Below are 21,500 nucleotides of genomic sequence, written 5' to 3' on the forward strand. Positions count from 1 at the left end.
CAGCTTTCCTCTGTTCCTCCTCTACCCCTCTTCACCCTCTGTCTTCTCTTGATCTTGCCTAACATAAAACCTTCTCATTCCCCCAGGCTCTTCAGATCATTATCAGTCATTTGCCAGTTCAGTATCAACTACATCTGCTTTGTACCAAGAACTTTTGAACCTGCTGCAGAGTAAGTGACTGTGAAGAGAAATGTGGAGATGTGGGTAAAGCATCCCAAAGTTGCCTTTCCTTCTTGTCTCCCGGCTCCCATTATGATTACCAGCAGCTGCCTTGGAGGGCAAAGGCCTGCCATAGGTGCTGCACAGTGAACTGCAATGTCTCCTTCCAAGTCCTCTGGAGACAAATTTACGTGTCTTATACTGTTGAGTTTGCATGCTTTCCGAAGTTATACTTGTTCACTTGGTTTGCTTTTTGTACCCACTGCTATGACCGCAGTTTCCTACTCTCCTTGACTCTCTAGGTGGCATCTGTCTACATCCCTCCTCTAAAGGAATTCCCAGTGGTTTTCCCGTCTCCCACTAAAGCCTGGGGTTTCATTTTCCCACTCAGCCAGTCCCTTAAGGTTCCTCATCTCTTTTTGCCCACTCCAAAGCCTTACTATGTCTTTGTTTTTAAGATGGGCAGCATACCCAGCTCTATCTTCTTTCCTACACGCGTTGCAGTTGTGGGCTTATACCATACGGAGGGCAGACAACACTCAGAAAGGGAGGTGCAAGGTTAAGGGAGCTTTGCATGTATAGAGTCTGGTGATTTCTCTAGTGTGCTGGGTCTCAGCTCACAGGCTGGGAACTCCTCACACTTGACTTTTTTTTTTAAGCAGCTGGATATTCTTAAAGTATCTCTTTTTATTTGCAGGAGAGGAAATTCGTCAGTATCTAGTTGGACCTCGGGGCCCACCAGGACCTCCTGGACCAGGAGTGGATGGAATGTCTCTGTCACTGGATTATGATGAGTTGACCAGACGGTTTATTAGCTACTTGACAAGTAATTGTCTTTATTAGTGTGCTTTTCTCTCTGTTCCTTTGGAAGCTGACAAAAAAAATCGTACAGTTAGTGAAAGATCTTCTCATGTTGGTTGAGCGAATCTCTAAGTACAGAGACCTCCTCATAGGGGCTGTGATAGACTTCTAAAAGAATGAAGATGTCCTGCATCTAAGATATTATGCACAGACACAAGAAGTGAGTTTTGCTTTGCTAAAAACTGATCATAGAGATGTCACCTCACCTTAGCCAACTTAGAAGTCCTGTCAATCCCTTTTTAACTCTGAGAAGTTAACTTCAAAGTGAAACAGATTCCACCTCTGTGCTTCATTTTCTCGACTGTAAAGGGATGAATATGGCATTTAAGAACCACTGGGCAGAAAGGAATCTGGAGCATCCTTTACAAGAGTGCTAAAATGTCAAATTCTGATAGGGCAACTGCCTGCTTGAAGAAGCAGCCTGGACCATGCTCAGTCTCTCTGAACCACCCTAGGAGACCAGATTCCATCAGTGAGCTGCTCCAAAGATGATAGGCATTGGCTTTTTGACTCTGAAAGAAGGAAAAGGCTGTTTAACAGCAGCACCCCAACAGCTCAAGCAGAAAAACTGCATTTTATCACCAGTGACATTTTGATTAAATCAAATCCCAAAGATGCGGAATTTTGCAACAGAGCCACTTGCAGATAGGCAGGCACAGGGAAAGCAGCAAATATGTCTGGCTCCACAGATGAGCTGCATGTCCTGGCAGGCTTAATGTTGGAGGTTCATGAAGCATGCTGAGCTCTTGCTAAGAATAGAGGAAGAAGCCTGATACCTGCCAGTCTGTGCATACCTTTGTATTTGGATTAAGGGGCAAACCTTAACTCCCAACAAGAAAATGGCTTAAGCTCTGCTTCTTAGCACAGATGGCTGGTGCAGAAGGCTCTCCTGCATCGCCTGCAAGCGGGCCCTCAGCCTGTCTGTCCACACTACAACACAGCCTGTTGTGATAACGTGATGCTGTTGGATATGTTTGATTTTGCAGGTTCTGGTATGAGCATTGGACTCCCTGGACCGCCTGGGCCTCCAGGTTCACCAGGCATATCTTACAGTGAACTGACAGCATACCTGAGAAGTAAGCCAACTTCTTGATCCCTGATAAAGGTTCCTACACACCTACAGGATCTTTTTACGGGCTTTTTACTGCCACCATCCCTTATCTGCAAATGACTCATTGCTAAGTGCAGAACGTCCCCCTTGGGCTGTCACCACAGATAACCCTCTATGTGTCTCCAGTGATCACCTCTGCCTTAGGAGCAGCACTGTGCTCTGCTAGGACCTGTAGAAACAGTGAGTGGCTGCAGACAGATCCTGAGATCTTGTGGAGAGTGGTAGCATACAAGAGCTTTTTATGTCACTTTTTAAAAGCAGTTCCGTATTTGAAAGTGGGCTTAAATTTGGAGTTTGACACTTTTTGGGGTCTTCTGACTTCCATGTATGACATCTCAATTCAAGGAAGTGAGGTGTGCCAGGAGCTGGGGAGAAAAAAGCATCTCGTGCTTGGTTTTAGTTGGCATTATCTATATTGTCAGGAAAGTTCATCAGGATTGCAGTGGTTTTGATAACATCTCTTTCCTTGTGTCTTGCAGACTCTGAATTCAGTGGTCTTGTCGGACCCCCTGGGCCTGCAGGGCCCCCAGGACCTCCAGGGATCCCTGGATCATCTGGCACCTCTCTGGAGGACATCTCTGCTTACCTACAAAGTAAAGCACCTGCTTTTCTCACAGCTGGCAGGGAGATTTTGATTGGAGGTGCTGGAGGGACTGGGCCTGAGATTTAGCTTACTAGGGCCTGTGACTGCTCACTGGGAACAAGGTCACTAAAAATCTCATCAACATCAGCTGGAAAGGGCTGGAAGTTGGGGTTGGAGCCTTTACATTTTTAAGATTCCTAGCCACATGTCCTGGTTTTATCTGTATTCCATATCATGATGATGTCCTTCTCCCTGGTGAAAGAAGCCTTTCCCCCCCATCCCTTTCTGGTTGTGCTTGAAACCACTACACCATGCAATGTCCTTGTTCTCTCAGTGTCAAAATCATTCTTTTCTCTTTATCTCTCAAGGTGTTGGATACTCTTCTATCTCTGGCATGCAGGGCCCACCTGGCCCTCCTGGCCCTCCGGGACCACCAGGCTTCTCAGGAACTGGCCTCCTGTCTTACGCTGACATCACCCACAGTGATGAATTCAGGAGTGAGCTGATCCAGTACCTGAAGAGTAAGGAAATGCTGTCCACCCCCTCTGCACATGTCCATAGCCATGCTTCGTCTTGTGTGGGCTGCTGGCTCTACTGCAGCTGAGACAGCCTCTCCTGAAGAAGTGATGGAGCAACACTTCATTCCTACAGGCTTACTGCTTATCCCAGTACTCACCTTGCAGGCTGTAGAGAGACCACAGTTCACTCTTTAGGCAGATTTCCTTTCAGTCCAACCGCAAGACCAAAGTGCACGTTGTGAGCCTAAAGGAACAAGCACTGTGCAGTTAAAAGTGACCTGTACTGAGCAATGAGTCGTTAGTGAGGTCATTTGCAGACCTTTGCTATTGGAAAAGTGTTCTCTTTGGTGAACATCTTCCTACAGAGCAAAGGATGATGTGAAATTTGGAGGGCAACGATAAGCCAGTTGTGAGCAGCATTGGTCTGGGCTCTCGTATTGGCAAGTCATCCAGGGGAGCCTCTGAACAGCAAGAGAGTGGGCTATTTTGGGGAGACTGGTCACAGAATGCTGTTCAGCAGGGGTGCTGTGCTTGGCCTGAGAGGAGTGCACCCCTCTGCAATCATTGCGCAGGTTTCTGCGGTGAGGCGCCCAATAGTGTGGGAGAGATGGGGGCAGAGGAGGATGTCAGGCTTTAATCTTCCCATCTGCAGAGATTCAGGTTGATATATGTGCCTGTTGCCTGATGCATGGCAGTGGATGAGGGTTACTGCAGTGATTGTCAGGAGAATTTCACCCTCGTCTTCATTCAGATTGTGGCCACGTGACATCTGTGGAGCCTGGGGGCTCTGGTACCCCAGTGTCCCTGATGTCCTCTCATTGCCTCTTGTGTTTTTGCAGGTGATGAAGTTCGAAGCTACATCTCAGGGCCTCCTGGGCCCCCTGGGCCACGGGGACCACCAGGACCCAAAGGAGATAGTGGTTTGGTGGCTGGGTCTATGTCTTCACTGTATCATGATTCACTGGCTTCTGAACGGTCGCATGGAGGATCCATGGGTGCCGAGGGATCCCATGGAGGATCACTTGGCACAGGCAGCTCTTACAGCAGCTCCATGAGCAGCAGCAGGTCATCATACAGTGCCTCCATGGGCAACGATGGCTCCTATGGTGCGTCCCTGGGCAGCGATGGGTCGTTTGATGGGCTGCTGACAGCTGAGGAGTCACACAGGAGATCAGCAGGTCCAGGCAGGTCTTATAGCAACTCCTTTACTGGATCCTTGGATTACAGTGAGCTGGCTCGACGTGTGTCAGAGAACCTACAAAGTGAGTGTGATGCTTTTTTTTTCCTGAGCCTTCCTGTTTTGGCACACAGCTCCCAGCTCCTTACGCATGCTGTTACCTGTTCATTTTCCTTACTCTTCCTGCTCCCTGTAGTCTTCCCTTACACTCTCTTGCCCTACCATCCAGAAACAGCTCCTTTCAAATGATGTCTTTATTTCAGGCCAAGGTATCCTCCAGGACTTCATGTCTTACACTGGACAGGGGCCCCCAGGCCCGCCAGGACCTCCTGGACCTCCTGGAATAAGCAGAGTCTTTGCAGCCTATGGCAATGTCACTGAGGACCTCATGGACTTCTTCAGAAGTAAGTGACATGTTGACCTGATGTTTCTAGCTCATGCATGTGAGGTCTCTCCAGCCTCTTGTGGAGCCAATGATCCTTTCACTTCTGCATGCTGCAGAAGTTCAGTCAAGATTCAAAGTTAGAGGCAGATCCCTCTTCCTCCTTTGCTGGGGATGTGTCGTCTCATCATTAGGAAGGACATCAAGTTTTCCCACTACATGTAGAAAATTCACCCCTATGGCCTGAGCTTGCAACCCCTGGGCTCATTTTAGGCTGGTTGGACTGGTGCACGTACAGCAGATAAAGAGAGCTTTTTCATGGCTCTCAAAGTTCCCTCTAAGCAGGGACCTGCTCCAGCACAGGTGACAGGCAGGATGCTTGGGCTGGGTGGCAGAGCAGCACTGGTGAGATGAGATCCCAACCTGCACCAGGTCTACTGGGAATGAAAATATTTGAAAAAATTGCTCCTGCTCAGTCTAATCCCATTTAACCCAGAGCAATGTCCTTCCAGTGTGACTCACTGCTTCTCTAAGTGAACACACAGTCTTTCAGGTGGTTTATCCTACTCACTCATGCTCTGTTTTCCTCTCCAGCACACGGTACTGTCCGGGGACCACCTGGTGAGAAAGGAGAGCGGGGTTATCCCGGCCCCAAAGGTAAGGCTTGCCATCCTTTCCCTCTCAAGCCTATGATGCCAGTAACTTCTTGCTGCCCAGGAAGCAGCACTGTGACCAAAGGGGTGGTTGGAAGCAGGCTGCTCTTAAGGTCAGAGCCTCCATGTAGTGAAGGCGGTCTTTACGATCTTTACGAGCAGCCTAATTTGTTCTTCCTTACTCTGACCTATCGCAATCACACTTGTGGACAACTTGTTTTTGTCATCCCTTCAGGTGACCCGGGGCCGATGGGCCCACCAGGACGCCATGGGCACAGGGGACCAAAAGGAGAGAAAGGCGAGAAAGGTAACGGAAATCTGCCATCCCTGGGGAGAGCTGGGTCAGGGCTTGGAGTGTTCTCTGGACACCAGCCCATCTGGTGGGAAATGCTGACGCAGCTTGGATTGGTTTTCTTGGTTGTTTTATGGAGTAGTGTTTTTTGTCTTGTTTTTTCTCTACATGAATTCTTCAAATAGTCCTCCTTCTGACTTTCTCCTTGTCCCCAGGTGAACAAGTGTATGGTGGCAGAAGGAAAAGAAGAAGTGTTGGGGTTTAAGGGAAGAGCAAAGTCAGTTCTGCACCGGGCACCATCCCTAGCAGCTCAAGAGATTTCGTGTGGATCTTCACTGTCTTACTGCTAAAATGTCCTTGCCAGTCAGCTAAGTACTTAGACTTGATAGTTCAGTGTTTCTGCTGAGATCTGAATGGCTCTTTTACATATGTCCAGTGTTGCTCTAGTGTGGATGTTTCCTCCTGTTGCAAATGTATGGCCCCTGAGCCTATCCAGGTTTGTGTTTTTGTGCTGACAAGGGCTTCCTACCCCTCTCAGTCCAGTCTTGTATTATTTTGAGCTACATAAAAACTTGTCTTAAACAACAAGCCACATATCCAGGAAAAAAAAAAAAGTCCTCCCCATACCAAACAAGTGGTAAGAGTCAGACCAAAAGCCCTGCAGGAGGTGCCAGGACTGAGCCTCATGAGCACAGCACTGTGCGGGCTGTTGTGGGGCAGGGGCTGCTGCATCAGGTGGTGATGGCACTGAGCAGGGTCCTGGCTGGGGCTGGGAGTGCTTTCAGATCTCTGGGGTCAGCACTTGTTGTCATCCCACCTGCGACCCATTATGGAATGTGGTTCCCTTCCGCCTCGATGTTTCAGTGCTCTGGCACTCAGGATGTATTAACCTCGCTCCCCAGCCTGAATCCTTTGTCCAAATCCTGTTACAGAGCAGGCTGTGGCAGCACGCAGGGCACAGCACATGCAAATACTCTGCAGGGAGCATGGGCCTCTTGTGCTGTGCAGCACGGCCTGCTGTGACATGCACAGGGACAGATCTGAAGCACTTTTCTTCAATGTAATTTGTTGACTTTTAAAAACCATTTTTGCATTCTATTTTTGGAACATTAGGAAAAACTTGTTAATGTAAACATCCCAATTAAAGTGTGTTTTGTACTCCAAGTTTGCCTATCGGTATTACAGCATAGCCTGTACCAGAGTCACTGGGCAGACACGCTGTGGGGTTTGAGTGGCCAATGGTGGCAGTTTTCCTTCATTCTCATCACCAGTACGTGACCAAGCAGCCAGTGCATTGTGTCTCGGGATCTCTGGTTTCCAGTCTTCAGGAGAGTTTGGAACAAGGTTCTATACAAACCTGGTTGGTTTTCAGAGTATACAGCAGCTTGCAGTGTTGGCTCATTAAACTTGTATCCTTCTGGGTGAATCATTCTCTTCACCTGGCTCTGCTGAGACATTTCCTTTCAAATCTATCTTGAAAACAATCACAAAAAAACCCTCAAAGTCATGTTGAAGTGCAGCAGCTGTGCTCCTGTGTCTCAAGCAATGCCAGAGCTACTCAGCATGCTGTGAAGTGCAAGCCAGGCTGTCAGGCAAAATGAGGTTTGTGTTCAATCTCTGCTCCCACAGTGGGCTATTCCAGCCAGGGCCCATGCAACCACACAAGGTTAAAGTATTTTTTTTTATCCTCACTTGATAAAAATTACAAATTGTTCTGCTCACTCACAGATCACTTAAGTTCATATGAGTTTTCTGAAAAGAAAACAGAGACCCTCTCAGCAAACTGTGATTTTTATTGTATTTACAGCAGAATTATTACAATATTCTACAGAAAGCCATGAAATCAAGTTAATTTTAAAAACAACAACAAAAAAAAAAAACAACCAAAACTGTTGTATGGCTGCTACTGCAAGTTCATTTCCATGAGCTAAACATACAGAGATCCGTTGCCAATTTTTCATCTGGCTCATGATTTTTGGTTGCTTCCTGTAAGGCAAAATGACTTGGTTTGTTAACACAAAACATTCAACAAACTTCTGGGACAACATGAGCTTGGAGATGCCCTGGCTTTTGAGGTTTTATTACTCAACAGCACTCTGCTTGTCTTTCTTAGAGACTGAGGGTATGACAGAGCAGCAGCTCTCTTGTTCTGGTTTCTTTCTATTCTTTCCACCATTCTCAGCCAAGCTGATAATCCATAAGAACGAGGCTCTACCTAGCATGGAAACTGGAAGAGATTTTGCAAAATGAGAGCATGTTAGAACTCAGTCCCTCCTTTCTGCTTTCAGCACAGTGGAAATGGGTGGTTTCAAGCACATTTTACTTAAGAGCTCTTCTCCTTTCTCCAGAGTCCCCAGCTGCCCTTTCAGTACTGCAGTAGTTATAGAAAGTTGCAGAAAGGATGAGGACTGAGGTGAGAGGAAGGGGACAGAGAACTAAAAGACAATGCAAACAATGTCCCTTCCTAGCTGGACAAATGCTACGAAGTTTCTTTTTCCTTCCTTTTACCTGTTCTCATCTTTTGTAAGACTAGAAATATGCCAGGGCATCCTCAGCTTGTCTGGGAATCAAGGTTACTTCTCCCCAGGCATCATTGTGAATCTGATGTGAAGCTGCTATTATAAGTCAGGGAACAGGAACATGTGTGGGCACATCAACACAAGGAAGTTTTTCTGAGATCCAGAAATACAGATGATGAAGTAAAATGACAGGATTGCAAATGCTAAGGACTGCATTGGCAGAGAATTAGAGGATGCCACAAACAGCTGAACTCCAGTAAATGAGGAAACTGTACAACTCTGTGTTGGGAAGAGTCAGGTTGAGTCCCAGGGAATGCTTCCTCACCCGAGGGTCATCAGGCACTGGAACAGGCTCCTAGGGCCCAAAGCTGTCAGAGTTTGGCCAGTACTCTCAGAAACATGGCTTGATTTTGGGGCATAGCCACCGACTCCTGTATTTACAAGGTCTCATCCCAAGAAAGCTAATGTAACGATGAAGAAGAAAAATTGGGAAGTCTGGATCCATCAGAGGCCACGAGCTTGCCAAGAAGATGGCCAATTTTTTTTTTAATCAATTGTAAATGCAAGAGGGCAATCGCTGCACTCCACTGTACTGCATCACTTTATTGCCATTCTTCATTTTCCCAGCTGTGATGTACAAGAGCTGCTCTCAGAGTAATGCCTCCTATTTTATTATGTTATGTTGCTTCATGATGTCAGAGGTGGACGTTGGTGGGATGGCAGTAGAAGTTAAATCTTCCCACCATTATTCCTTTACAGTTTATTGCCATGTGACAGATGGCAGCAGAGGGGCAGTCTGAGAGAATGGGTCTGACGTGGAAGTGTGGGTGAAGCAAAAGTGTGTCATTAAAGGGATTATGTGACATGATAGTAGAGAGATTGGATTTTATATGTCAGAAGAGCTCTGCCAGGCCTATGTGAGACAAAATTCACTTGAACTGGATCTTCTGACATCGACATAATAGCATACACCTCCCCTTTTACACTGCACAATACTGGCAACAACAACTTTATCAATCTAAGCGTGCAAGTACCTACGTTAGCTCCTGTTATCCCAGAACAAACGTATTTTCACACCAGACATCAAATCCTAGCAATCACTACAGTCAGTTCCTCCCTCCAACACAGAACTGTTATTTGTTTGGACAATTTACACTTGAGATCAGATTGCATGAGCTTGTGTGAAAAGGATCTTCGAATTAAAGATTTAGACAGAGGTAACTGCTACACCGTTAACAAGTTATCACTGAGACTGCCACCAATGGAAGAAGATTAACTTTTCTCTGAGAATTTAATGATGATAAAGGCAGAGAGAACCCAGAATGGGAGATGTACTTGCCACGTCTACTCCCCAGATAAGTCACTGAGCCTACTGCATACAGAACTGCAAACTAATTCTGAAATACAGAGATGAAGATTACCTGCTGATTTTAGTAAGTCAATTTATAACAGCGGAGCTTAGAAAGTGAAGGCCAGAGACATATTTCACCCTACAGAAGAAACAACTTAAAGAACAGTGTATTTTGCAATAGATAACGTTCTAGAGATATGGTATGTGAATTTACAACAGTACACAATACACTTTTATATAATGCCAGAAATTAGGGCTAGCTAGTAAAGTAATTACTCTACCAAAAAGTTACAGATTTTAAATTAAAACATGCATTTTCCAACTGTTGATACTGTGCTGTAACTGTTAAGTGTCTTCATTGAGAAAGCATAGCTTCAGCATCCAAAGATTTCAGCATCCAAGTTTTCTACTGCATCTGATTCAAATCCTATGTTAACTTAAGAGTTCATTCACATGCATCAGTGCTGTTCCCATGAAATGAACACCATATCACGTTCACCAGCCTCACATTTAATGCGAGCTAGCAAAACAAATGTTACAGTTGATGCCCAAAGAGAATAGGAAGTTAGGCCTCAAATAACAAAGGAAATACTATTTTACAATTTCACACGGCATACCAAAGTACAGCTTACAGTACTGTCTCGATATGACTGCCACCAAAAGGACTGCAGGAAAAGTGACCTAACGCACTTTTATTTCCCTGCCAGCTATGTCAGAAACATTTCAGACTTTTTCCACTGCAGATCAGTCAGGTAAATAACTTATTGTACTGCTATAAACTTGAAAAATAAAAACCATCTATGTTAATACGTGGCAACACAAAAGAAAAAAAAAAAACAGCTTCATTAAGAATTTTGTCTATATATTTAACTTAAATCTTTCTATAAAATAAAATGACTAAAGCAACAACAACAAAACAACCAACTCTAACACTTGTAATCAAATCAAGACTCTGCCATGGTTACCTGTAAAAATGACCACCCACCTCCATGCTCTGATGGAGTTTAAACAAACAGGCTTTGGTGAGAACAGAAAGATGGCTCTACCCTTTGCAGGTACAGTTAGAGAGACCACGTGCATTTTGCACATTGCTTTCTAAAAAATACATTCTACAGGTTTTCCATTTGTAGAAATAACCACCTGTAATAGGTTGGAAATAAGGAAATTAATAAACCAGGTATTTTAAAGTTAGCATTTCTTTCACCTTTACATATTTTAGTGCAAAATATTTTAGGGTGAGGATTTACAACAAAAATGGCAGTAGCAGCAAGAAATCTTCTGTTTTGTACAGTAACAGCAATGCAATGGAGTATTTGTTTTGTTTTCAAATGACAAAACACCACCCTGTCACCAGGATCAGCATACCAAAGTGTTTCAGGCACTGTCTTTATTAAACTAGCACCCCATTTCAGTATGGAACTAATGGACAAAACGCGCAATGGAGATCAGCTCAGTTGAATTTATGCCAGAGGTTTCTCTTCTCAAAAAGTTGCAAAGGCTTTTACTGTTACCAATCGTGTGAGCACAAGGGTTCATTTTTTTTGGTTATTGGCATGCTCTGAGTAATCTGCTTCAGCCCTTGCTCTGAGAACACTGCTCAAGACTGTAACATTTTAAGCCCCTCAGGGCAGTTTCAGTTATGGAATTCTCTTGTGTAGAAATGAGGCTTAAAAACACAGTAGCAGAACTAATATTACACCGTTTAAAAATTCACATGAATGTTTTTTTGTGATAAGAAATATTACAATTCTCATTCTAGACTCACTTTCTTAAAGTCAAAACCATAGATAACTTAAACTTTGAGACCGAGATTAAAAAAAACCACACGTATTCTTGAAACATGTGAAGGACGTCACATTACCGTATTGCAGCAACTCCTTTCCTCCTTTCTTCCATTCAAAGAAGTAAAAAAGAAAAAAAAAAAGTGATCATGACACCGATTGTCTCCACTGAAAACAAAAAGTGCCAGGTCCTTGAATGCACACTGCAGATAGAGCACGACAGCTGACGAGGAGGAAGAAACGAAGAATTCCAAATATGAAAAACCTGCAGCAGTTCCCAGAGTTACGACCCAGTGGAGTGAAGGCTGGGGATTGGGTAGAATTTGGAAATGCGGCTTTGTGTGGAAGGGTTAAGGCATTCAGATTCTCCAGTCATTTTAAAGAAAACTTCCTGTTCCTGCAGTTTTCTGGCAAATTCTTCTTCCAGCGTCTAAGAACAAAATCAGATTGTCAGAGGAATAAAAGCAAAACACAACAAGCCTGTTACCCTGCTGCCAGTCTGATGCGATGTAACTGCACGCATCACTGCAAAAAGTCACCTACAATTACCAGCCTGCAAAACTGCCGAGTCCCAGCAACACAAGAACCAGCACCATCTGCCTGTTGGTTATTCTTTAAGTTGTGTGAAACTCTGGTGCTTTCCAGCTTGAAATCTAAAAAAAGAAAACAACTACCACAACCACTCTCTTTGTTACTGAGCTGTCAGGTGCTGTAATATCCTAATGGCTGCTGAAATACATTCCTAAACCAGATTTGCTTCAGCTGTTTTATATAGAAATACATACTCACGCCCTGCAAAAGGAACACAGTAAGAGCCTGATAACATGCACGCCTTCTTTATTGCACGCATTTCAACTTCTTTCATTACACAGTGAACTGTGGCAGTTTTGTACAGTAGCTTGGTTTTCCTCTGCGTTATCTCTTGTAAGGTCTGCATTTGCATGATTTAACACACTTCCTTCTTTTCTGACTCATGACTGCTCCAATTTACCTTTTTTCTTGGTCTCAATTTCTCTCTCCATTCCTTCAGTTCTTGGCTGTGCTCTTCATCTAGTTCTTTGAGCTTCTGAGTCTCGTGTTCAACCAGTAGATGGCATTTTTCATTCTTAAAACAAGACAAAGATAATCCGTATAAAACTAATTCAGATTAGACAACTCAGTGTTGGTACAGTGACATATGTTGTCCTAATTCTTTTTAATTAGCTTATTCTGTGTAAACACTGACGTACATAATTACAAGATAGAAGTATGGTACGAGGTTGCATTATCAAAAGCTGATCTTTCCATCAGAACCAATTGAGATAAGAAATACCTGTAAATCCACACTGTTGACTGCCACTAAGGGAGCAGCTGACAGCGTTAGTCAGCACTGAGTTTACAGCCTAATAGAGCTATTTGAGGTCATGCAGCATTTCTGCTTTGCTTCCTAAAGAAAGTTTCTATAATTTATGAAAATTGATGACATTAGAAAGGAAGCAGGATTTGCAGCATAGGAGCTGAGAATTTCAACTGTCAGTGCTACAGAGCTGAGCCTAACAGATAGGGTCTAGAGAGAGAGATGTGCTTGCACTGAAACAGCCCTGTAACAAGAAGGGTAATTAAATCACACACCAGCTTCACATTCTTTAAGTTGTACATGCATTTGTTTAACTTACAGAGAAAGCTTTGAAGCATGGCAAGTTAATAGTTAAGTATTTGGCTGCATCAAATCTTTGTATTAAGAGCAGCTGGTAATTGCAGCCCCTAAAACCTTCTTGTTTCTGTAGCTGCAGGCCCAACTGGGTCTGAAGCAGAGTATGAAATAAACAAGCAAACAAAAAAAAAAACCAAATGAAAAGCACTTGGCTACTCCTGAGTGCAGCTAAGGGCCAACTTCTCTTGGTTGGAGGCTCAGAGCAGCCCTAATCTTCTCAATTTTACTTGAGCAGATTCTCATACTGGGTTCCCACAGTATTTGGGGTTTTACTGAGGTGTATTACTAGCACAGCCAGGGGCTACATTCGCAGGAGGCAAGAAAAGCGATCAGTAAATCTAACTTCCTTGGCCACTGAAAGATTTCTCTATGCAAAGGTTATCAGCAGGTGATCAATGAATACTTCAAAACTGCCTCGAGTTCTTAAAGCAGGGAAAAAGCAGATTTCATGGAAAAGAAGGCCTTAGCCCTAGTATACAGTATTCTACAAAAAACATACCAAAACTGACATCAAATTCCTTGCTGTAAGGAGAGCATTCCTTCTAAATACCTTCCACAAGCTCAAGAATGAATGGCAGCCTGCACTTTGTAAAGACCATCTAATTCCATGTACTACTTTGAAAGTCTTGTGGGCAGTGCCTGGTGCTGCCTACTGCTGTTGTGATTATTGACATTTGAGCAAGAGCAGGTTAAAAGGAGATGCTGCCTACACAGAACAGCACTAGGAACTTGGAAAATACTCTGAGAGTGATCATTTGCTTACAGCTCATGATCTTCTTGGGCATAAAATGATTTCTTACTAATGCAAGCTTCTGAGTCTGGTTCGACAGTACACTGCAGGCCTTTGAAAGCAAAACTGAAAGAATTCACGTGAGGAAAAATGCAGGAAAAAATGTTTCAGGTTAGTAACAGACCCAGGCAAAGCAGAATCTTCCCACTGGATGTCTATCTACTATCATCTATTTTTAACCTGTAGCTGATGCAGTTCTCTGATGTTTGCTTCACACTGCAACTGAAGGTCCCGCATTTGATTTTCGTGTTTCTGATGCTGCGCCAGTCTCTCATTTTTCTGTCTCTTTTCTTCTTGGATCGCAAACTACAATTGAAAAAACAATTTAGATTATGCTCCTGGAAACAACAATTGATCTGAACAGAACAACTGTACGTGACAGGACGAACACATATGGCATACAGTATTACTGAATTGAATGATTCTAAGATATTTACGTATTTTTAATGGCCCTGAGGTGGAGGACTTGGTTGAACTTCCTGATGATCATGTCTGCCCCCTTCTCCAGCTCGACTGGTCCTTCTGAGCGGCAGCAGACACCCATACATCAACCTGGTCCTGTACCACCTGCAGACTTGCAGAGTGCGTTCTGTCCCATGATCACATTTGTGTTTGTGTCACATCAAGCATTTACACCATTAAGATCATCCTTGTTAATTACCTGCTTAATTTTTTCACGATCTTGATCTGGAGAGGCTAATGAATTAATTCTTAAACTTTTCTTAAACATTGCCATTCGAGTCTTTGCTTCACTTCGCTGGATCTTAGGCAGTCTGGCTCTTTCCTGAGTTTGCTTGTTCTTTAGCTCTTCAATAAGGCGCTGGTTGTATCTCTGCATTTGTTCTGTTTCCTGAAACATTAACCACATGGAAATGTTGCAGAATACCTCTGACATTAGAGCACCTCTTCTCATCAATGCCCATGTTGTCTGAGAAATGATATCAAAGGGGCGGATGAGGTCTTCCTTTAATTCCAGAGAGCTCTGGATCATGCTCAACCCATTCGAATTCTTTCATGTTCGAAGATGGGCAGATACACTTTACACATGGCTGCTCAACTCCTGAATTATATTTTTTTAAGTGTCTGTGCTATTCAAGAGAAGAAGCTTCAGTACAACTGAACTTCCACTACTGCAATGAAAGCAGCAGCCATTATGGGGATGAAAATACAAATGCCCAAATATATAGAGGTCAGTTTGCAGTGGAGGCCAATTCTGATCCAGTGACCAAGGAATCCTATCATCTTTCTCCGGACTGGGTTTAGATTTACAAGAACTGCATTGCTTTATTTAGTATATTCTATTAAAAAAAAGTTAAATGCCTTGCAGTAAATGTGTTGCCTTCTGAGCTTTTACAGGATTTAGCTGAGACAGATTTCTTGGCCCAAAGCTCAGTTTCTCATTCTGCTCAGTGAATTCCAAGATGATTTACTAATGACTAGATTTATTTAACCACAAGCCAAAACCCTATTAATTTTTATGCACAAGCACTATTTGTTATTTTGAATAGCAAAAGGATGGTGGTGGTTTTGTTCTTATTTTGTGGATTTCTTTTTTAAAGGAATCAAAAGGTAAAAAATAGGACTCATACTTCAACATACTGCAGTTAGTGAAGCAAGATCAAGGTTTATCTTATTCCAACAGAAGTACAGAATCTATGCAGCATGGAAATACCCACTGGGTACTGCCTGAGCAAGCAGCTACCACAGAGAATGATTGAAAAAAACAAAAAAAAGGAGATAATAATACACAAAAGAAAGTGTCAAAGTCAACACTGACCTTTTCATGCCTCTTAAGCAGCTGATGCCTCTGCATGAAGTACTGATCCTTGAGTTGCTGTTTGAGGAGCTGGTGTTTCTCTTGCAGATGTCGCTCCTCCAGCTCCCAGATGGCAGCTTCGCGAGCTGCAGAGCGAAGGCAGGTTTAGAAAGTACAACACAATCCTTTCTCTCCCACCTGCAAGTGTATGTTTACAAGTGGCCTACAATCACACTTCAAGAGCAGTGCTATTCTATAAGCAGATTATTCCATATCGTCATTTTATTGAAATGCAGCACAAATAACTGCCTTTAAGGAAAGACTGACCTCTCATGAGCTGCTGTTTGCTGTTGAGGCAATCTCGTTCAATAGTGGCTAGTTCTGTCTTTTGCTGCTGAATAATTTTCTTCAGAGATGCATCCAGTTCTTGTTGCTGCTTCTGTACAAACTCCTGCTCCTGGTGAAAAGCAGTGAATTAAATATTGTACTTCCAGCCACATGGCGTTTGAATGAAATTCCCAGAAAGAGCTATACACAAAAACAAGCTACAGAGATTTCAGCTAACATGCCTCAGCTACAGAATTGTCTGTTGAATTTTCTACACACAGAGTAGGCAAGAGAATGCTTAATATTTAATAATACTTTCAGAAATAAGACCAAGGACAACAGACTACCCAATAACCTACAATTCATTCCATGTCCCTCTAAAAAAGCTGCAGTTTAAAGGTAGCAAAGACAAGCATGCTGAATATATAGTTGATCTCAGTTGTATCAATGGTTATGGATTTGTGGATGTAAGAAAACAGAAGCATTTATGATTATTTTTTTTGCTTTGGATTATTAGGTAAAGCCAAGTTATTTCTGTGTTAGTTTCAGAACTGTGTCTCGATCTCAAGTGGTTTATCACTTCATGAATGCAAAGATACTGACTGAGGTTTGGGGTCCTGTGACACTGCAAAGAAGACACCTAATGACTTTAGTGGGAATTGCACTCTGCAGCACTGCTGAGCTCAGCATGCCAGAGCTGACCTGGCTGCTCACAAATTATTTGCCATCTGTGTGATGCAGTCTGTGTACCTCCTGCACCTTCCCATTCTCCAAGGTACCTCGGGCACTGCATCACATCATGAAGAACAGAGAATAGTAAGAATCCCCCTCCACACTGCAAGTACATACCACTGAATTCCTTCTTTGCAACTATCAAGAAAACCCAACCTCAGACCACATCTGCCAGCACACAGGCATGCACACAACACACACTTCAAAAAAATTAATGCAGATGTTTCTACCAGACATAAAGGTTAAAAAAACCCAAGATGGCAGTGTCCTTCTAAGCCAAAACAGGCAGCTGAGGCATTTGCTGTTACACACAACTAAGTTAAAATGGCCAGCTGGATGGGAGATGGAGTGAGGCTGAAAATATTGCTGGTGATCACTGCAAGGGCCTCCTGAGTGAGTGATCTGTTCTCTTTTTAGTGAGCCTTGCTAAGAGCCATCAGCAACATGCAGAACTACATGTTAATTAAAAATACTTTATATTATGACCAGGAGAATCTTGGTCTTCATTTTCACGCAACGTTACCGAGAAATGGACAAATCCTTTGTGTCCTTTGTGTCTCCCAGTGGGCAGCAGAGTTAAGCTTACACAGACAACTGAAAACCAGAGGTGGAATAAGCTGCTGCAAGTTCAGAAAGGAGCAGAACTGAGGGTACAAAACAGACTGGGAGGCCAGGTTTGTGAATGACATCAGGCATTCCTAATCAAATGTATGAACTGATGGAAAAATGCTGTTGTGTTTCCCTTTCTAGTTGGAAAAGAAGAAAACTAAAAGTTGATTTTGAGCAAGCAGGTACAGAATTAATACTATGTTTGATCTCCTAGTAATTTTTTTTTTATCTGGAAAGTGCAGAAGGACAGCTGGTCTAGTGTAGTCACAGTCAAAAAAGTTATGCTGGGGATTTACTGTCAATCATTTCAATATCATTGCTTCCTTGTCCACTTAGAACACATAAAAAAAACCCCAAAACACACAAAAAAATCCTTGCTAATTGTTAGCACTGAGGTAAACCTGGCAATCTCAGAAAGCAGTCATGCAACAAAGATCATAGACCTTACTCAGGAACATGCTGGATGGTGCAAAAGGCTGTCTGCCTCTTTAAAATCACCACTTGGTTTTGCCCAGAATCTTAAACCAGAATCTTTACAATCCAAAATTTCACTGCACACACAGCATTCAAGTCACACAAGTGTTTCTCACATGTGCTGAACAAATAAACACCTGAGAACATTGCTGTATCACCTTTGTGAGAAACTTCAGCGCTCTGCCCAGAGTTAGCAATGCTGTCCTTTTATTAATTATAGTGCAGCTATACACATTTGTGCTAACTTGTTTGGAGGCAGCAGTGAAACTGATCAGCACATATGAGCAGAAAGAGAAGAGAAAACATCTGGAACATTAGGGAAATAAAACTTCTTGGTTTGTATTTTGGGACTTACGTCCTGCATTTGTGCGTTGAAAAGCGTACATGAAGACAACTGAAAAGACTGAATCATAACCTGAGCAACGCCCTGTGGGACACAATGTACTTCCTATGTCAGAATACAATGAAATATAGTGCTGGTCTTAAAAAAAAAAGAAGAAATGAGTCTGTGCTGTGTGTCAATAATATGCATTTAAAACTTCAAGGCTAGTGGAACAAAGTAAACACAGAGAATTTTTGGATATTTAAATGGAACATTTGCACTTTGTCTACTACTGCGCCATTCCAAGTAAGGATCTTCCACCTTTAAAACTTTCTTCAACAAACTGAAGCCAGCAAAGGAAACAAAGTCATCACAAACGCTGCAAACATTCAGTTCCTGAATTGTTTCCTTAACAACATCAGGACACAAATCCTCAGCATGGAGAGCGCTGCAACTCAATCAAATTCTATGCCGGGAAATCCCCTCCTGAACAGGACATGCAATCAAACAACGTTGCTGTTATTTTCTGCCAAGTCACTCACATGAACATTTAATCTAAGTTACTTGATCCAAAACTGCTCCGCTGTGGGCAAATTTGTTCTTATACAGGCTGTGGCCACCACAAAAATGTTCTGAAGCCCCTTTCCAGACAGCTCATGTAAAGGCAGTAGGTTTGAAGGCATGAAGCTATGATGTCTTCTAGTTTCCACTCACCTGTGTTTAGGCATTATATAAATTCATTTGACCTAATCTTTTAGATGAAGGGGGCTTTTCACAAGGGCATGTAGTGATAGGACAAAAAAAAGAAAGGGAGATTTAGATCAAATACTCTTCCCCACATGGAGGTGAGGTGCTGGCACTGCTGCCCAGAGCTCTGGGTGCCCCATCACTGGAGCTGCCCAAAGCTGGGTTGGATGGGGCCCTGGGCCCTGATCTGGAGGGGGCACCCAGCTCATGGCAGGGGGTGGAACTGAACAGCCCTTAGGATGCCCTCCAGCCCAACCATTCTGTGATCTGTGATAATCTATTGTGCTGCTAGGAATGATGCTTACAGATCCTAGGTATTTTCCACCTCTGTGATTATATTACTCAAAAAATAACTTCTGAGTCAAACTTTTATAATTTGATGGACCTGTGGGGGTTCTCACAGCACATAAAAGCACTGCAATGGACCCTGTCATAGTAAAACAGTTTTTTGGCACACCATACATAATGTTACGCTTAACAGCACAAACCTGGAAGTCACTGCTCCTGCATTTCTACACACTATATAGGAAGTGATAGGGAAGTATTTGAAGAAAGAGCATACACAGAGTTAGTCTGAGTTAAGTTTCATATTCACTCAACAACAAGAAGTGAAATTATGGGGCGGTGCAAATACTGCTGCCTTTTGTATTTTAGTAGCTTGAAGCTGCCGCTGTTACCTGAGCATGCTGGCTTTGTGCAAGCTCCTCTTTCTTGCGTTTCAGGAGCTCTTTTCTCAGCTCTTTTGGTGCTTTCTCCACTTCACAAAAAACCTACAGTGTATATAAGCATGCAGAAGGTGGCGAAAAGAACCATTTCTCCACAGCAAGCATTACTGTGAACATAGGAGGCGCAGGTCAAGCACTACAGGTATACCGGAAAGCGTGCAATACTTCAGTGGCAGGGATGTCAGATTAGTGAAAAGAGCTTAGCGAAAAGAGATGGAGCAATGCATGCTTTAGGTATGCCAGTGCAGGAAGGAGGTGTATACCAGCTGCTTTTTGCATGCACATGCTGTCCAGTGCTCTCAGAAATGGCAGTTGCTTGCTTTTTCATGCAGCAGCTAGAATAGGCAGTAGTTGAGAAAACCACCACTTGCAAAAGCGGTATTTTCTTGAAGCACTACTGTAAAAGGGACTACAGAGTACCTTTACTTCACAGTAAAACTGTGAAAAATTGTTGGAAGCTTAAGTAAGTCCTCAGAAAAGAGAGCCATTTCTGACACTATCCAGAACATGAATTTATAAGATGCTCTTGTTCAGTGTCACAACCATAAACAACATCTATGCAGGGCAAGTCTGAATAATGACCACAGAAAAAGTATTAAGTGGTTGTAAGTGTTCAGAAGAATTTAAAAGCAAAAAACACCAATGACAATTGTTTTTAAGAAAGCTTTCAGTACACATGCTGGAATGAAGCGTTTTGTTTCAGTTTGAGGCAAATTAGACAGGAATAGAAGAAATATAACCTGGTTAATCAGGCTAATATGCACATGAATCTTTGCTGATGGTCGTTTAGTTTTGGGTTTTGTTTGTTTTTGCTCTTTTTTTTTTTTTTTTTTTTTTGTTTTTTTTTTAATTGTAAGAATTCAAGAAACGAACACTGCACACACCTCAATATAGCACGGGTAGCTTAGAGCACCAGCTGCATTTTCCTTCAAACTCTAGTTCGCCCTCTTAAGCTGTAAATACAAAGCCCTCCAGCCAGAAACAAATGTCTGTTTGTTTAATACTGGAAGCATCATCAGAAAACAGAGTCCAAATCACCACATGCTATTCCTGTTTCCGTGAAAGAATTGCTTTCAGCTCAGAGCAATATATAACGTTCTTCCCGCTTTCCCATGGAGGACCCAATCACCAGTAAAAAGAAAGAGACTCAAAAATGCAAGAGGTTCCACAAAAAGAAGAAAATGGTTATTAACAAGCATACAGGTCACACTGAGCACAACATTTTTTTTCTATACACTTTTGTACTACAGGATCATGCTATGCAAAAGCATGGGCAGTACAGGTTTTCTTTTTTTTGTTTTGTTTTTTTAAAGAAATCTCTGGAAGTCTAAGAGCAAACACTGGAGACATTTATATACAAACAAACACAACAAAACTGATCTGAGAATGAAATAAAGCAACTTCTATGATGCTAAATACACAGAGGTACACCACTCCTCTTATTCGAATGCAAATAAATTAACAGCATAAGGTGTCAGTGTCAAACGTTACTCACTTTGCCTTAGCTCTGCAACACACATGAAATTAACTGGAGAAGATTTTAGGCCACCAGGTTTTTTTGCCTTAGCTCTCTTTCTGGAGTTAAAGAACAAAACCAACATAACTGACACTTCAGATAACAGCGCACAGGGTCTTGGGAGACCTAACCTCAACCATTGGCTGTGGCCGTACTCTTTGTTTTCTGTACAACCATCTTTGCCTCTTACCTCCTTCTTCTTGTTCTTCAGCATGTTCTGGAATTTGGACAGCTCTTTCTCCTGCTCTGCTTTGATGCGCTTCGCTTCATCCCGTAGCCGATTTGTGTGCTCCTGCTCCAAGCGCTCGATTGTCTGCTTCTGCTGCTTCTCCAGATTCTCTATTTCTTGGTCGTACTGCCGCTTCTTACTCTGTTAAGACAACAAAAAAGTAAAGCTGGCAGGCACTCTGTTCTAGCATACA

At 43.0% G+C, this 21,500-nt stretch overlaps 2 protein-coding genes across 4 annotated transcripts in view; one reads left to right on the plus strand and one right to left on the minus strand.

Moving 5' to 3' along the window:
• Positions 1-6,900, plus strand: part of COL17A1 (collagen type XVII alpha 1 chain) — a 40,066-nt gene extending 33,166 nt beyond the window's left edge. The window contains exons 48-57 of the mRNA XM_042818925.1: positions 87-170; positions 857-985; positions 2,007-2,096; positions 2,611-2,724; positions 3,083-3,235; positions 4,072-4,494; positions 4,673-4,813; positions 5,386-5,448; positions 5,680-5,751; positions 5,952-6,900. Coding sequence (XP_042674859.1) covers positions 87-170; positions 857-985; positions 2,007-2,096; positions 2,611-2,724; positions 3,083-3,235; positions 4,072-4,494; positions 4,673-4,813; positions 5,386-5,448; positions 5,680-5,751; positions 5,952-6,001 — 1,319 coding nt within the window. The 3' untranslated portion in view covers positions 6,002-6,900. The remainder of the gene's footprint in view (positions 1-86; positions 171-856; positions 986-2,006; positions 2,097-2,610; positions 2,725-3,082; positions 3,236-4,071; positions 4,495-4,672; positions 4,814-5,385; positions 5,449-5,679; positions 5,752-5,951) is intronic.
• Positions 6,901-7,511: 611 nt separating this feature from the next.
• Positions 7,512-21,500, minus strand: part of SLK (STE20 like kinase) — a 46,177-nt gene continuing 32,188 nt past the window's right edge. For 2 of the 3 annotated variants that reach the window (XM_042818923.1, XM_042818922.1), the window contains exons 12-19: positions 21,269-21,448; positions 19,515-19,607; positions 15,954-16,083; positions 15,648-15,772; positions 14,532-14,720; positions 14,051-14,176; positions 12,379-12,492; positions 7,512-11,817 (exon numbers count right to left, since the gene is read on the minus strand). In XM_042818923.1, coding sequence (XP_042674857.1) covers positions 11,671-11,817; positions 12,379-12,492; positions 14,051-14,176; positions 14,532-14,720; positions 15,648-15,772; positions 15,954-16,083; positions 19,515-19,607; positions 21,269-21,448 — 1,104 coding nt within the window. In that variant the 3' untranslated portion in view covers positions 7,512-11,670. The remainder of the gene's footprint in view (positions 11,818-12,378; positions 12,493-14,050; positions 14,177-14,531; positions 14,721-15,647; positions 15,773-15,953; positions 16,084-19,514; positions 19,608-21,268; positions 21,449-21,500) is intronic. The other variant, XM_042818924.1, reaches the window with a different exon arrangement.

This window comes from Centrocercus urophasianus, unplaced genomic scaffold (genome assembly GCF_019232065.1).
Source record: "Centrocercus urophasianus isolate 14NV4802_14NV808 unplaced genomic scaffold, USGS_Curo_1.0 seq_17, whole genome shotgun sequence".
In the NCBI taxonomy this organism is placed as follows: Eukaryota; Metazoa; Chordata; class Aves; order Galliformes; family Phasianidae; genus Centrocercus; species Centrocercus urophasianus.